Source organism: Anarhichas minor, unplaced genomic scaffold, assembly GCF_050575085.1.
Source record: "Anarhichas minor isolate MPS153535 unplaced genomic scaffold, ASM5057508v1 ptg000052l, whole genome shotgun sequence".
Lineage (NCBI taxonomy): Eukaryota > Metazoa > Chordata > Actinopteri > Perciformes > Anarhichadidae > Anarhichas > Anarhichas minor.
Window position 1 is genome coordinate 3,185,654 of NW_027466498.1, and position 17,555 is coordinate 3,203,208.

Genomic DNA, 17,555 nt, shown 5'->3' on the forward strand with positions numbered 1-17,555 from the left:
GTCTTTGCTCAAGTTTAGATAAGTCAGTTGAGGAAAATCTCTTTAGTTTTGCAGAAATTTCAAGTGTCATGGATGTGTATAGAAAAGTCTTTCTGTTAGAACAGTCACCATTATGTCAAAGTTGCACCACAACCCACACTGATCAGTGTGTGCATCTTTTCCACCACTAGAGGGCCGGGTGCAGTTCAATTCAATTTATTTTTGTATAGCCCAAAATCACAAATTACAAATTTGCCTCAGGGGGCTTTACAATATGTACACATTTTACATCCTCTTGTCCCAGAACCCTCACATCGGAACAGGAAAAACTCCCCCCAAAAAAACCTTTAACGGGGAGAAAAGAGGAAGAAACCTTAGGGAGAGCAACAGAGGAGGGATCCCTCTCCCAGGATGGACAGAAGTGCAATAGATGTCATGTGTAGAACAGGATAACAGAATTACAACACATTCAATGTATGACAGAACCACGGCAGGAGGCAAGACCAGGTCCAGGTATAACCCGGATACACAGGAACCTGTGAGGCGAGAAAGCACAGACACTCTGGTGAAGAAGCAGGTCAATAATGTGCATTAATGGTATCGGTAATATGAAATAGTAAGTGAGTAAGAATAAAAGTGATATTAGCAGTTGGAGTCAGGAGGAAGGACCAAGGTCCAGATGAAACCATGCTCCATGGAAACCTGTGAGGAGAAAGCACAAAGACTGGGGAAGAAACAAAGTCAGTAATGTGCATTAATGGTATCGGTAATAAGGTTAATAATAGAGATAGTAGGAGTCAGCAGGGCCATGGCGGGTGGAAGGACCAGTGTCCAGATAAAACTGCGATCCATGGGAACCTGTGAGGCGAGAAAGCACAAATACTCCGGGGAAGAACTAAAGTTAGTAATGAGCATTAATGGGATATCAATTCATACAGAGATGAAGAAGAGGAGAGAGGAGCTCAGTGTATCCTAGGAAGTCCCCCGGTAGTCTAAGCCTATACCAGTTTATCTAAGGGCTGTTCCAAGGCAAACCTGAGCCAGCCCTAACTATAAGCACTATCAAAAAGGAAAGTCTTAAGCCTAAAAATGTGGTGAGTGTGTTTGCCCCCCGGACTGAAACGAGGAAGCTGGTTCCACAAAAGAGGTGCTTGATAACTGAAGGCTCTGGCTCCATCCTACTTTTTAAGACTCTAGGAACCACAAGTAATCCTGAACTAATGGAGCGCAGCTCTCTAGTAGGGTAGTACTAACTGCCCTCTAACTTAAATGGGATGTCGATAGCGGAGCTTGGGATCAAACCACCGATCCTCTGATTGAAGAACGACCCGCTCTAGCACTGAGCCAAAGTCACCATGAGCCAAAAGCACATGGAAAGGTCTGAGGATCCACAATAGTACTGGGTCACCCAGAATGTACTTTATCCACATGTATCTCGTTGCCTCTCGATACCTCTTTCTACCAGTGCCTCTGTGTTGTGGAAATTGTAAGCCAGAAGGGAGATGCTGTCTGAAGCCCAGCACAGTGGAAATATAATATTGATTCTTAATTAAAACCTTGAAAATACATTATGCAATATACTGCTTCTTTCACTTTGTCACTGTGTACAATTATTCCCTAATCGCATCACAATCATTCCACAAAGGACTGATCAAACTGCCACTTATATGAAATCTTTTCACATAAATATAAACCATGAAGGTCAAATGTAAGCGCCTATAGTGGACATAGAGCCTACTGACCACCACCACAGGAGAAAAACAAAGATGGCATGTAACTGAACAACACATTTATGATTTATTTTATTGGAGTGATACAACAATAATGTATAGTTTTACTTCAACATTACTATAAATGAACAAGGGGATGAGTAGATTAAAATGCACACATAGCCTATAACAAACTTTTTGGGACTGAAACAGTGAGACGTTAAGGTCCGCTCTTGAACAGCCGTTTTAATTCCTCTGTGCCACCAGGTGTCGCCGTTCTTCCTGAGAAGGAAGCCTTGAAGCTTTAAATCGTTTCAGCAAAAATAGTAAGAAAATCCAAAGCTTTCATGAGGCTTCACATAAATATAAACCATGAAGGTAAAATCTAACCCTAACCCTAACACAGCTTTTAGTCTGACTGGGTGATGTTTAAGGAGCTTTTTCTAGAGCACATTAAAACATAAATGAAATCGTATACCCAACAAATAGACAATATTAGTTGAGATCCTGCTCAGATGTGCTCAGATGTGCTTATGTCCAGGGATAACTACTGTGAACTAGTCTAATAAGGACACAGATCTGTATGATGCAGTGACTGGCTTACATTGTGTTCACTTCACCTAATAACTGTTTTTCACATTTGTTTACACGTTTTCTGAATCTTTGGCTAATTTTCTCAAAACTGTAAGCTCACAGCTCTACAAGTCTCTTGCAAAAACAAACACTACATTCAAAATGACACACATGCCATCATATGAATCGATCTCTCTATGTGCTCAACACAAACATCTACTATGCAAATCCTATCATTAGGTTTCTTAGGTTTTTAAATGCTGGCCAAAGAACTTGTTTCAAAAATATCTTATTTGAAAATCTTGAATAGTTTTTAACTGTAGCTATGTCATTTAACAGATATAGTCATGGTTGATGAATTTGTGGAAAATATTTTTAGAGTCACAATACAATAAAAACATTTTCTGAAGCAGGGGTAAAATAATGCGTAAATAATTGGGTTTAGTGTTGAATTGAAGTAACCCAACCAAACAAATGCTTCAAAGACAGAAGCAGGTGTACTGAAGCCAGTGTAGGCATCAATTATAGAATTTGTAAAAAAGGGCATCCAACAAAAGATGAATGCACCAAGCACAATACCCAGAGTTTTTGCAGCTTTATGCTCAGACTGTTTAATCAGCCCACCTCTGCCTCTGTTAATTGAACTTTTGCTCATATCTTCAATTTTTTTTACATGCTCATTAGCCACAATAAATATGTTAGTGTACAGACAAACCATCAAAGTGCAAGGAAAGAAAAAGCCGATTACATTGTCTAGGAGTCCCCAAAGGGGGTTAAAGACAAGGTTACAGCTGCCAAGGCAACTTATTGATGCCATATAATCTTCTATCCCTGCTTCGTTGGCCTTTGAGTAAAGTAGTCCAAAAGAATAGACAGCAGCCAGTGCCCAACTAGCACATACCATAATCCAGGCCACTGACATTGTGAAAATTCTTGAATAATGCAGAGGATTGCATATTGCCTGTTGCCTGTCTATAGCAATGCAAATTAGGTGGAAAATAGAGACAGTGGTGAGAAACAAATCAAAACTGGAGTGCAGCAGACAGAAGTCATCCCCATAGAACCAGCAGCCATGAATGGTCCGGATGGCGCTGAAGGGCATCACAGTAACACCCACAAGAAGGTCCGCAAGAGCAAGAGACAAAATAAGCACATTGGTAGGATGATGCAACTGCTTGAAATGACCTACTGACACAATGACAACAGAGTTCCCCAAAATGGTAATGAGCATGCCCAAAGAAAACAATAAATAGAGGGCAACTTTGGTCCCCATATTGAATTGTGCTCCAACACATGAGGCATTTGACCCTGTAAAACAGTATTGCTCTTGAGAAAGGCCAAGAGACATCATAAACCCAAAGATCTATGCCAAAACCTTGACAAAGATACACAGGTTTGTGCTAGGGCGGGACACTGCTGATCTCTGTCTTTATAACAAAAGACAGCATAAGCGCCACCTACAAATTTGACTAACAGAATAGCCATCCAATCAGAGGGTCTTATATCATCCTACGCAGATGATATAACCCAACACACAATATTCTTAATTTGTTTTGGTATAACAGAGTATTTCAAAAGTTGAGGAGGAAAATTCTTCTCATAAACAGCTGTAATATGGCACTATTGCAGAAATAGTAAATTAAGAACAAAAATATTATATTATATATAATATTAGTTTCATATATCGTTTGTACATATATGTATATATTTTTACTTCATAAGTATATATATGCCTAACCTAAACCACTCGAGGTCAATGTCACACCATAAACATTCAAGGTCAATTCCTAACCTCAACTCTTTGAGATCAACGCCATAACTTAACCATTCAAGGTCAATGTACAACCTTCACAATTCAAGGTCAATGCCTAACCACAACCATTTATTGCCAAGTATGTTACACATACAAGGAATTTGACTTGGTCAATGGTGCATAACAATAAACAATGAACACGACACGATAATCAAGACATAATTTAAAAACAGCAACATATTCAAATTTACAATAAAATATGGTAGACAAACAAACAGGTAACAGTACTTTAAAACATGTATATTGTAAAATGGCATTATCCATTCAAGGCCAATGCCTAACCTCAACCATTAAAGGTAAATGACTAACCTTAACCATTTAAGGTCAATGTCTAACCATTTGGTCAATGTCTAACCAGTCATTGACCATTTAAGGTCAATGACTACCCTCAACTGTCCCAGGACAATGCCTAACATTAACCATTTGAGGTCAATGCCTGACCTAATCATTCAAGGTCAATGCCTAACCTTAACCATTCAAGGTAATTTCTAACCTCAACTATTCAAGGTCAATTTCCAACCTCAAACATTTGAAACATGATTTTATTAGAGTCGTCATATACATATACACATACATGAAATGTAACCCATCCCTAGCTTAATAAAGTGGGCTGCTGAGAAGCGCCCGGGGAGCAGTTCAGTGACTTGCTCAGGGCCACTTCACTCGTAGCAGCCAAGGATTGAACCACCGACCTTGCGGTTGCCTGGACAACCCTCCCTACCCATTCAGCCACGGCCGCCCGTGAATGCCTCACCCTAATCATTCCAGGTCAACACCTCACCAAAACCATTCAAGGTTAACGCCTGACCATAATGATTCAAGGTCAATGTCTCACCTTAACCATTCCAATGGGGGAAAAATCCCGAATTAGTGTGGGGTCGAGGATCCTTGAACGGGACACCCACGAACGTTCCTCTGGACCGTATCCTTCCCAATCCACAAGGTATTGGAGACCCCGACCCCAGAATCCAGAAATTACATTACATTACAGTCATTTAGCAGACACTTTTATCCAAAGCGACTTCGGTTTTCGAGAGAACAACTAGTCACCAGAAGTCATAAGTGCATCTCCTTTCTTCAAACAAGCATCTAAGAGCATAAACCAGCGCCAACGTACAGTGCAGAAACAAACAAATGCAATAAGTGCCACAAACTAATATGAATACAATAAGTGCACTAAGCTAGTATGAATACAATAGATGCTAAGTACTGTAAGTGCTAAGTGGAAGGCTCAGGGTAGGCCTTCTTGAAGAGGTGAGTTTTCAGCCTGCGCCGAAAGATGGGCAGCGACTCCGCTGTCCTGACGTCAGTGGGGAGTTCATTCCACCACTGTGGGGCCAGGACAGAAAACAGCCGCGACCAGGTCGATCGGCCGTAGGGACCTCTGAGCAACAGGGCAACCAATCACCCCGAGGCAGCAGAGCGAAGTGGTCGGGCGGGGGTGTAGGCCTGGAGATAGGAAGGAGCTGTTCCTTTCACTGCCCTGTAGGCTAGCACCAGAATCTTAAACTGGATGCGAGCTCTTACAGGTAGCCAGTGTAGAGAACGGAGAAGGGAAGTTGTGTGGGAGAACTTGGCGTGATTGAACACCAGGCGAGCTGCAGCTTTCTGGACAAGCTCCAGAGGTCTGATGGCCGACGCCGGGGCTCTGGCAAGTAGTGAGTTGCAGCAGTCCAGGCGGGAGATGACAAGAGCCTGGATTAGCACCTGCACCGTCTCATCAGTGAGGAAGGGGCGAATCCTCCTGATGTTGTAGAGCAGGAATCTTCAGGAGCGTGTAACCGATGCAATGTTTGCTGAGAACGACAGTTGGTCATCCAGGGTCACACCCAGGTTTCTCGCAGTCCGAGTTGGCGTCACCACGGTATCGTCAATGGTGTGATGGACAGGTCTCGGTGCGGGCAACCCTTCCCCGGGAGGAACAGTGGCTCGGTTTTGTCCAGGTTGAGCTTGAGGTGGTGTGTCGTCATCCACTTCGAGATGTCAGCCAAGCACGCAGCGATGCGTGCCTCCACTTGAGTGTCACCGGGGGGAAATGACAAGACCAGCTGGGTGTCATCAGCATAAGGGTGGTAAGAGAAGTCATGCGAGCGAATAACAGAACCCAGAGATGTTGTGTAGAGCGAGAAGAGAAGGGGGCCCAGGACTGAACCTTGTGGAACCCCCATAGTCAGCATGCGTGGTTCCGACACGGCCCACTCCATGTCACCTGGTAGGATCGACCTGTCAGGTAGGATGCAAACAGGGAGAGTGCAGAGCCTAAGACGCCCATCCCCTCGAGGGTGGAGAGGAGGATCTGGTGGTTCACAGTGTCAAATGCCGCAGACAGGTCCAGGAGAATCAGGACAGAGGAGAGAGACTTAGCTCTCGCTGCGTGAAGCGACTCCGTCACCGCAAGGAGGGCTGTCTCAGTCGAGTGACCCACTTTGAACCCGGACTGGTTGGGGTCCAAGAGGTTGTTTTGGTGGAGATAGGAAGACAGTTCAAGTGTTTTGGAAAGAAAGGGTAGAAGAGAAACCGGTCTGAAGTTCTTGACATCAAGTGATGTTTTTTCAGAAGGGGGATAACTGGCAGTCTTGAAAGCCGTGGGAAAGCATCTTGAAACGAGGGATTTGTTGATGAGGTGGGTGAGGAAAGGAAGGAGTTCAATCGCAATAGACGGAAGAAGAGGGGACGGGATCGGGTCAAGGGAGCATGTGGTTTGTACGGTTAACCGTATAAACTGGACATCCGTCGATGAGTCGGGCGGGTGGTAGGGGTCTGGCCGGAGGGCTCAGGGCACTGGTGGACACTGGTTTGATTTGTAAGACATGAAATGTCGGGTGGACTCCACTATGGACGAGGGGAGTTTCAGACGAGGGGCGTTTCAGACGGACTGAGGAAGGATTGATAATGGCCCGGATCTCAAACGGGCCGATGAACTGGGGGGACATCTTCCGGGATTCGGTCCTTAAAGGGATATCCTTGGTGCAGAGCCAGACCCTTTGACCGACTTGGTTATGCGGAACAGGGGTGCATTGGCGATCCGCCAAGCGTTTATTTTGTTCTGCCGTTCGGAGAAGAGCGGGCTGGGTCTCCTTCCACACCCTCCTACACCGGCGGAGGTGGAGCTGAACTGAGGGAACGGCTATCTCCGCCTCCTGAGCAGGGAACAGAGGCGGCTGGTACCCCAGGGAGACCTCAAATGGAGTGTGACCCTCCATTTGAGATGAGGTATAAGAGTTGTGAGCATATTCCACCCAGGACAGATGAGTACTCCAGGTGGAACTGGAGGCGTGGCCCTCAGGGGATAACTGGAGAGAGAGAGCGTCGGGTTTGGTATTCTTGTGGCCTGGATGGTAGGAGATGGCAAAGTTGAAGCGGCCGAAGAACAGGGACCACCAAGCCTGGCGAGAGTTTAACCTCTTGGCGGTCTGGAAGTACTCCAGGTTTTTATCCGTCCAGACCACGAATGGATGAACGGCCCCCTCTAGCCAGTGTCTCCATTCCTTGAGAGCCAGTTTGATTGCCAGCAATTCTCTGTTTCCGACGTCATAATTTCTCCCCGCTGGAGTCAACCGGCGAGAATAGTAAGCACAGGGGCGGAGCTTAGAGTCCGAACGTTGTGACAGGATGGCTCCCTGTGTCAGAGGCGTCTACTTCGACGAAGAACTGTCGAGTGTCACTGGGATGATTCAGGATGGGGGAAGAGGAGAACCGCTCCTTGAGGAGTTGGAACGCCTGGCCGGCTTCTGGTGTCCATACTGTAGCGTGAACGGGTCCTGCCCCGGGAAAAGCGGTGCAGGCTCACACCTAACACGGTGGTAATCCGACCAACCTTCATGAGCTAGTGTCCCACAGAGGTGTCAGAAAAATACCTTCGGCCTTTATCTCACCCCGTAGCTGAATCGTTAGGATTTCGGAATTATTGTCTTTCTGAGTCTTGTACGGCTACGCCCTAGGCACTCTCAGTAGGATGTAACCCTAACACCCAGTATGAATAGTTATGTAGACCGTCTATACTTTACTATTGCCTATTTTATGTTTCTCACCATTTTTGACTAACACTGCCCAGGGAACTTACCTTCATGCGTCACTCACACATGGGTCATCCTGTTTTTAGGTCAGACAGAATGTAACTGGTTTGATCCTGTTTTGAACAGGAAGGATTATATGTTTGAGTAACCATTTTACATAAAGCGTATTTGCAATTTATATGTTTAATCACTTATATCATGAAATGAAACAGGTTATATGCGTTAAAGGTTATGCTTTTAAATCAAACAAGTTATATGTTGTAACGGTTATACTTTTATGCTTTCATATTTTCTACAATCTTCTTACAATACAAACAGGGTTTTGGAGGACGTGAGTCTAGAGAGGGGGCCTGCTACCTTGCTTGCTGTAGTTCCAGATGAATCGGCGGTAGAAGTTGGCAAACCCCAGGAATTGTTGAAGCTGTTTCCGAGAGGAGGGGGCCGGCCATTCAGTCACTGTCTTGATCTTTTCCGGATCTGTCCTAACTTGACACCTCTCGATAATGAACCCCAGGAACTGAACTGAGGTCACATTGAACTCGCATTTTTCAGCCTTAACAAACAGTTTGTTCTCCAGTAGGCGGTGGAGAACCATCCGGACGGTGCTCCTGAAGGTTCGCTGAGTAGATGAGGATGTCATCTAAATAAACAAACACAAAACGGTTCGGAAAGTCCTGGAGTACGTCATTTACCAATGCCTGGAACACTGTGGGGGCTCATGGGCTCATCTCCGCACCTGCCTGCAATCAGATCATCAAGCTCATGCAGTTCAAGTACCCCGGCTTCCTTCCCTCTCATCGCCAGATTGTTTCGTCAGCTCAGTGGTAGCTAGAACCTTGGCCGTCTGTGTCTGTTTCTCGACCAGAGTATTTTCTTGTGTTCTCTATTTTTGAAATTACGATTAACATCTTTTTCCTGTGTCTCAAGATCTCGGTGCCTACGTCGCAGCCCAGCCGCCGCCACTCATGCCGCCTCACCTCTCTACCTGCATTCTCCCCCTGCTCTAACCTATTAAAACCCATTCCTTCACCGGTGAAGGAATGGGTTTTAATAGGTTACTGCCGTCTCTGTGTCAGCTTATGGGTCCAGTATAACCAACCATAACATGTACTTTTATGTCCTCCTCTTCACAGATTAATCAGATCCCTCTCAAATTTTGTCAGAAAAGCCTTAAGACCTTGATAATGCTTCATTGTGAAGATTCTAAGAATTTGTAAAAGGGCGGCGACTTGGCGGCTCAGCAAATTTCGATCCTTCGCCATGAAAGAATAAACATAGTCAGATCTTTTCCAGATTTCACATCTTTGATGAGACTCCAGTCTTGAAGACATCTACAGGCCAATTATGTGTAATAGTCATAGCGCCACCTACTGGTAACAGGAAGTTAAAGTCTCTAAACTTTGGCTTGTTTCTCTTAATAGGGAAATCAGATCAACATCAAATTAGTTCCACACAAATGTAAGAAGTTCATAATGCCAGTTCATGAAGCTTTTGATGTTTCGTTGAACGCCGTTGCCGTGAAAAACGAAGGTGCTTTTGAGCGTCTAAAAATGCTCAAAACATAAGCAAACTTGGCAGACAGATTGAAAGCCCAAAATCTAGTTACTTATTATGGTTTTAATGCTTCAGAGTGGCAAGTTGGCTCGATAGTACCCCCTACAAGATTTCGACAAAGCAGCCCTCGCAGTACGTTTAACATAGATTTACAAAATTTGGTAGGCACATACGTATATCACGTGCAGTGGTGTATAAAGTACTCAAAAGCCATACTGGAGTAAAAGTAAAGATACCTTACTGGAAAACTACTCCAGTAAAAGTAAAAAGTCACCTATTAGAATACTACTTGAGTAAAAGTCTTAAAGTATCTGATATTTATTGTACTTAAAGTAATTTTCTGATATTAAATGTACTTAAGTATTGAAAGTAAAAGTACAAGTAAATGCTGTTAATAAAAAAGCAAACCGTCAGAATTTTGAGAATTATGAAGTTTATTCTTTTAAGTGCTGTGGCCACCATCACCAAGGACAAGGAGTTGTGTTGAAAATAATTGGGTTGGCTGTGATCCATCCAGGAGCAACAATGTTCAACATAATATATTGTACATAAGTATACTTTTGCATCTACTATGAACTTATCATCATAATTCTCCGAAAAGCAATATGACACTATGAAGGAGTTGTAACAGTGCTTTTATAAGTATGCTCATTCCGACTAGAGGATGTAGAGGGCAAATGCATAATGTTGTGTTCAGCAAAAAATATCCACTTGATGCATCAGGTCAGTATTTTGAGAAAGGACACCTGCCTTGTAAACTGAATTGAACACAATAGGCAAAGGTTTTGCTCAAGCTGAATCTGCAATTGGGCGACTGCTACCATCATAACTCCATCTGATCATCCACAAAATGACTCAAATATCAAAACATGATCAATACTAAAGCAGCAACCCAGTCATTACTTGAAACTGAAAAATGTCCTGTTCATCTTCAAAAGAAGTTGGTTTTCAAAATTGCGAGAATTCCGTCTCGCTCTTCTTGGGCTGAAGTCTAGTCCTGCGATGCTAAACAGCCTTTCACAGGCCGCTGTGTTCAGCTTCACAGACAGCTTGAAGGATTTCCCTAATGCTGCGCTCTCGCGGCTCCTGTCAATCCTATGGTGTGGTGGCTAGCTATAGCTAACGTTAGCCAACTAGTGCTGCACAACTGTCAACACTTCCTCAGCTCACTAACTCGCTAGCGATTCACGGGTGTTGGTCTTCGGTACCACCGTCGTTTGTTGCGGGAGTAGCAGGTGCTTCCATTTCTGCTTCCATCATGAAATCAGTCATCGTAGAGTGGAATTCTACTCATGTAGTCGCTCGCTATCTAGCATCCTGGGCATCACTGGGAATCAAAACACCGCGGCTTTGAGAGCACTTGTTTGCAATTGCGCATTAACGTGATTAACCAATGATTTAACTTGCAAGCTAGGACCACTGATTCGCCAAACCTGCTTGCTTGCAGTCTGTGTTCCACCACAGTCCCCGACGTTGATCTCATGATTCATTTTGTTTCTAAAGATAGATTTGATTTTGTAGCGAGTAACGAAGGTTTCAGGGGAAATGTATCGGAGTAAAAGTATCAGTTTTCTTTGCAAAATGTAGTGAAGTAAAAGTAAAAGTCAACAGAAATATAAGTAGTAAAGTAAAGATATCCAAAAAAACGACTTAAGTACAGTAACGAAGTATTTCCTACACACCACTGATCACGTGTGGACTTAAATATCAGTCTCTTGGGGCCTTATCCTAAATCCAACCGGAAGTCAGCCATTTTGAATTTTGTATGAATTTCTAGTGTAGTTTTTGCTATTTCCAGGCACTGTACTTAAGCTCCTCCTAGGGAATTAATCAGATCAACTTCAAATTTGGTCAGTACAATCTAAAGACCTTAGTGATGAAAAGTTACTCAAACTTTGTTATTTCGTGAAAGGCCGTTGCCGTGCCATGAAAACCGAAGGTGTTTTTGTGGTGTTTTGCTCCAACCAGAACCAAACATTTGCACACACATTTAAAATTGTGCATGTAGTCTTCTGATGGGATTTTAATGCTTCAGAGTGACAAGTCGGCTCAATAGCGCCCCCTATAAAGCGTTGTAGTCAAGTTTACAATCTAAAGACCTTTGCAGTTAAACGTTTCTCACAGCTTTACGTTTGATGGAATGGCGTAGCCGTAGCGTGGCAGCCATGTACAATGCGTTAAACAACATGCCATTAAACAACATGCTGATGTAACTCCACTGGACTTGCTCAAATCTGTCCCAAACTTGCCACACTTGATAACAGTCATGGCGTGAGGATGTCTACAAGCCAATTTTCACTCAAAGTCATAGCGCCATCTACTGGCAACAGGAAAACAGGGTTATGTGACAAACGGAATCCGATTTACATGACATTTACATGATGTGGTCTATACTTGATATAGATCAACATAATGCATGTTTGTGCGACAGGAACTGGTGGAATATTTGCACTACATAATTTCCAGCATCACAGAGTCCAGCGGGAAATACGCTACACTCCGGGACGCGGTCTTCGATTGTCGAAGACATTCACGGCCGCATCTGTCAGAGTAGCTCTTTGTAGTTATAAAATCCTAAACATAACTCTCCATATCTGAAGGCCACCATAGTTCTCTGACCCACTTGGAAACGGAGGGGTGAGCGGAGGGTCATGTTTTTGCTTGCAATCTGCAACCTCACCACTAGATGCCACTAAATATCACTGTTCTTTTAAGTATGGAAACACAAAAAACAATAACACACATATCATAGCTCTGTTTGATTTTAAATATTCTAATATCAAAATCAGGCTTATTTTCAGTCATTTCTGTTTCATATTTCATGTCTGACCAAAGCTACCATGGAAACTGATCCAATTGGCCTGAGCCAATTGAGGCTTCCTGGTATCAGGGTTTGTGAGGTCAACCTTTAAATGTTAAAGCGTATGCTGGTACATACGCTTTAACATTAAAGTGCATTCAAAAAGTATATATGTTGACTGGTGTCAACATATATACTTTTGAATGCAATACAATTCCAATAAAATCTAATAAAGAACTTTGATCCATTGATGTAGTCTCACATGTTCACCATAACATCTCTCATTAAATATCACTAATTGAAATCAAATAATAAAGAGTATCCAGGCTATCCTTTAGTTCCCAGAAGAAGATTAAGGCTTATTGTCACAGGAGTGCTGGCTTTCCGTAGACCCACCGCAGAATCTGACCAAAAGTACTGATGTTCTGTTGTTGCCGTTCTTCTGCTTTGGAAAATGAAAGTCTTGGAGCTAGAATGTTCAGTCACTGGGGCCCCTAAACATTGGTCTTTACTGTTGGCCTCTTAGCAGCTTGATGGGAGCAACATTACACGTATACCTTATTTTCAATGATTTTGTCTGTATCCACTTTTTCACTCTTTTTTTGGCTTTGCTTCAATTCATGCTGAAAAGTGTTGTTTCTGAAATGTCAGATTTAAAGATGTTACCTGAAGTGAATAATCTAAGTGCCTTCCTGAACCAACTATAAAATAATGCATATATTAAAGGATTCACAGTAGAATTCAAGTAGCCCACCCATACAAGTATTTTAAACAATGCTGGTGGTGTTGAGTAACTGATAAAGGGATCAATGATGTTACAGACAAAAAAAGGAGTCCAAAAAGAAAGAAACGCCCCCATTATGATAGCAAGTGTTGTAGTGGCTTTTGTCTGGCTCGTATTTGATATTCTTTCTGAGTTTGCGTTCTGTATTCTGTGCAACTGTCTCCGTGCCACTAAGAAAATCTTAAGGTAAACGGCAAGCATTATTATTCCTGGAATATAAAAGGAAAGTGCTGATGAGACTGTACTTGACAGTCCACTCTGAAATAAAACACATTCCCCTTCACACACAATGTGGTTATTGTAGAATTCTTCAATCCCCCAAAGATTTAACTTGAGAAAAATCATTCCAAAGCCAATGAGAGCTGAAATACTCCAACTGAGCAGAATCATGATCAACACAACATTAACAGACATTTTTCTTCTGTATACTAGAGGTTGGCAAACAGCATAGTGGCGGTCAAGTGATATAAATGCCAAATTTAGAATTGATGTTGTACACAACATGACATCAGAACTCATGTAGACTTTACAGAAGACATCACCAAAATACCAGCAGGACTCTACACATTGAAACATACTGGGGAACATGACTAGCAGCCCTAAAAGAAGGTCGGATACAGCCAGAGAGGCAATCAAGTAATTGGTTGGAGTATGGAGCTGCTTAAAATAGACAATTGAAATAGTGACCAAAAGGTTACCAAACACTGTTAGAATGACTGTGACCCCTAGAATCATGTAGACAGTGATTCGTATGGGCAAAGGATAGATGGTCCTCAGACATGATCTGTTTCTGGACTTGTAGCAGAGCACTGGCTCCATCTGTTTGGAGGGAGGCGAAAATTATAAGGTTAATACATTTCTTTATTCAAAATAAAATCAATGCTGAAATGATGAAAATTACTTTGTTAATTTAGCAATGATCTTAGTGTAAAAGTCAGTCAAGTACTTTTCTCGTTTATTGCAATGTAGTGCTGGTCACGATGGTGAATCATTAAAAGTCAGTAAAATGCTAATTCGTACAGAAGGCAGTAAGGGGAAATCCTGTGAAAATAAGAAGCTGTTACAAACTCAAAAATATGTGACAAATCGCTAAAACATTGGCTGAGGTAGAAAACGTGGCATAGTTCCAAGTCTTGTCAATATAACGAGGACTATACTGTAAACTGAACTGGAGCAGGAAACTTAAATTCTGTCTACTTGGCACAAAACTTATACAGGTAAATCAGAATCAAACTGAAATGTTACTTAAAAAAAAGAAAAGAAGACTGATAAAAATGTGAACATCGAGTCTTAGCTGTTTAATGACTTTGGCTTCTCTTGATAAACCCATACATCTTAGAATTGCTGTATGCTGTATGAAGTGCATTTATGGCACTGTCAGTGATGATTAGCTATCAACCAAGTAACCTCACTTAAAAATAGGATTTGCAATCAATGATTAAATTAAAACCAAATAAAAACCACTGAAGTATGACCATTAGGTAGCTCCTCAAAACATATTTAAACACAGTTGCAATCTCACACTTACATAGTCAGCTGGACAGATGTTTTTGCCTCATATGCGGTCAGTTTCAGGTTGTATTTATGAGTGCTCTGTCTCTCTAGCTAGTGTTGTGGAAGATTTCTATGTTAATCGGGAGAAGAGTTTTTGTTCACAAATCAATAATAAAGTTAACAAGATTGAAGTTTGTCTTTGTCCGTTTATTCTCTTGCAAGAGGGAAGAAAACCCAACAGCTACGTATTGAGTAGACTGTGGCAAAGCTTCGACGAAGTATCAGACACCATATTATTTTATGCATACAAAGGCCCCCTCCTCTAGATAAATCATACATAGGGGAGTACAGGTCTTTTGACACAGGCTGTCTTGATCTGCTCATTATCTAGTTTCTGCTAGATGTGTTCAACTGGGAATCAGTTACGGTTTCAAGGTAAGATGAGACTTTCACCTGCAAGTTCCTCATTACTGCATAGTTTTAACCACACGTAAGTTTCGGGTTCACAACACGGACATACAGCGTCTGTATTTGACACACAGAGTTCAATATATTTTGCCATTACACTAGTCCAGGGGTAGGCAACCTGCGGCTCGGGAGCCGCATGCGGCTCTTCAGCCCCTCTGTTGCAGCTCCCCGAGTCTACATCAGGGGTCCCCAACTGGCGGACCGGATCCGGACCCAGGTCCTAAATCTGATAGATAATACGGAATTATACATATTAGGCACATATTAAGCGCCTTTAACCGGCGCCTCTTATTCAGCCGTTACGGTACTTGTTCGGCGGTGCAGGAAACACACCGACCAACGCATTGCAAATCACATCAGGTGATGCAGCTCAGCCAATCAAATATGGGTATTCTGACAAGTTTCCTGACTCGAGCGAGGTTTACACACACCGTGACACACGGGGGAGAGATGAGGAAATATAAAGAAGAGCAGGAATATTGCGCTAATCGAAGAAGTTATCTCACATGACGTTCACCAAAAAGAGAAACGTGTTCAGAGAGAATATAATTTATAAGCAAGAATGAACAGAATCTTGTATGTTGATTATTCCCACAGTTAAATCCTCTATCCCGATTTCTCAACTGTTTTCCCCTACCCCTGTTCTCAAGTTTTTTTCTCCTCTTCATAAGAGTTTGATATTGTTATAACAGGTAAAACAGCAATAAAATGTGAAGAATTGTCTTTATTCTTGTTCTATATTTTCAGAAATACAACAAACTATAGTTTTTGTATATATAATATAACTATATATAAAACTATATAAGCTGTGATATCAAATAGCTTTTATAGCTCCAGACAAATTTTATTTGGTGGAAAATAGGGCAAAATGGCTCTTTGGATAGTAAAGGTTGCCGACCCCTGCACTAGTCACTTCAAAAATGTTAACAGACCCTAAGGGAGTAAGGTTGGGCATACTGTCCCAGTGACTAATGTACTAGGTGAATATCACTTCACAATTCATTACATAGTTTTTAAAAATGACAAACAGACAATGCTAAATGTATTATTGCCTTTGCTTCCAGCACACTGTCAGCCGCTGAGAGTAAGTTCTCCACAACAGAAAAAGAGGCCCTGGCATGGGCAGTGAAAGGATGGAGAACTTATGTGTGGGACACATATTTACACTCAACATTCATTTAACAGAGGGTTGCACAACAAAATGCAGAAGTAAAGAACTATCACTACTATAAGTGGAAGCTAATTGTCGTCAATTGCAACATCAGTGTGCAGCAGCAGAGCTATGCCTCTACCATTTTGGAATAAAGGCGACAACCAAAGTAAAAACATTTTTACAGAAGTAAAACAAATATAATATAATACAAGAGGTTGTGCCCTGTGCTTTCGCTCTGTGTATTCGGCACTGTGTATTCGGCACAATAGCCTATGTAGTATTCTGTGTATTGTCCAATCAAAACGAATGATACCAGTTTGTCTCACAGGGCGTGGTGGGGCGTCCATCTTTATTGTTATCACGTGTCACACTACTGTGCACATTGTTGACATCATCACAACACGATAGTTACCTGAACTGGAAGTATCCAGGATACTATATCCCCTTTCTTTTGAAACAAAAAAATGTGCATTTTCTTAATGGAACTTGATCATACAAACATTTCATGCTAAAACGGCATTTCAACTATTTCAAACTTTTTTCATGAACATATCCTTCAGTTCTTCTGTTGGGTGCAAGTCACTATGCGGCCTGATCTTGTGGTAGTAGTCTGGTGGCTTTTTGGGACCTGTATGACCTGCAGTGTCCTGCTGTACTGTTTGAGACTCAGTGTCCTCAGGCTCCATCTGGTGGTTGTTTGGTGGAAGTACCTGGCCTGCGCCACTTTCACACGTCTGCAGGAGGTGACGCCGGTTACGCCTGAGCATGTGACCTCCATCTGTGCGAATGTTGTAGGATCTCTGGGTACCTGCTGGCTCGACGACTGTTGCGGGTTCCCATGTCCCCGTGAGAAGCTGGAAACGGACCATAGCTCCTTCTAGTGCATGGCACTCCTAGCATTCCTGTCGTAGTATTGTTTTTGTCTTTGTTGGCACAGTTGCCTCCTGCAGTGAGCTGTGACAGACAAGTTCAGGTTGCAGTTGTTTTTCCGTGATTGATAGGATTGAGCGCAGACGCCTGCTCATTAGCAGCTGCGCTGGCGACTTCAGTCCATCAAATGGTGTGTTCCAGTAACTGAGGTACGGGTATATCCGCTGTGCTTGAGGGCTTTGTCTGAACAGTCTTTTCAGCCAAACCGTTACTCTGTGGGTGCAGCGGGCTTCACTCTTGTGAGTGTTATGTCTTGTGAGTGTTATGTAACATCAAAGGAAC

At 42.6% G+C, this 17,555-nt stretch overlaps 2 protein-coding genes across 2 annotated transcripts; both read right to left on the reverse strand.

Annotated features, from left to right (window-relative positions):
* Positions 1-2,589: 2,589 nt before the first annotated feature.
* LOC142931484 (trace amine-associated receptor 13c-like) lies at positions 2,590-3,534 on the reverse strand. The gene has a single exon (XM_076075412.1). The coding sequence runs from the start codon at positions 3,532-3,534 to the stop codon at positions 2,590-2,592; it is 945 nt and encodes a 314-aa protein (XP_075931527.1).
* A 9,523-nt stretch (positions 3,535-13,057) lies between these two features.
* LOC142931485 (trace amine-associated receptor 1-like) lies at positions 13,058-14,047 on the reverse strand. Its single transcript, XM_076075413.1, has one exon. It carries the CDS (start codon positions 14,045-14,047, stop codon positions 13,058-13,060), a length of 990 nt encoding a protein of 329 aa, XP_075931528.1.
* Positions 14,048-17,555: the final 3,508 nt, after the last annotated feature.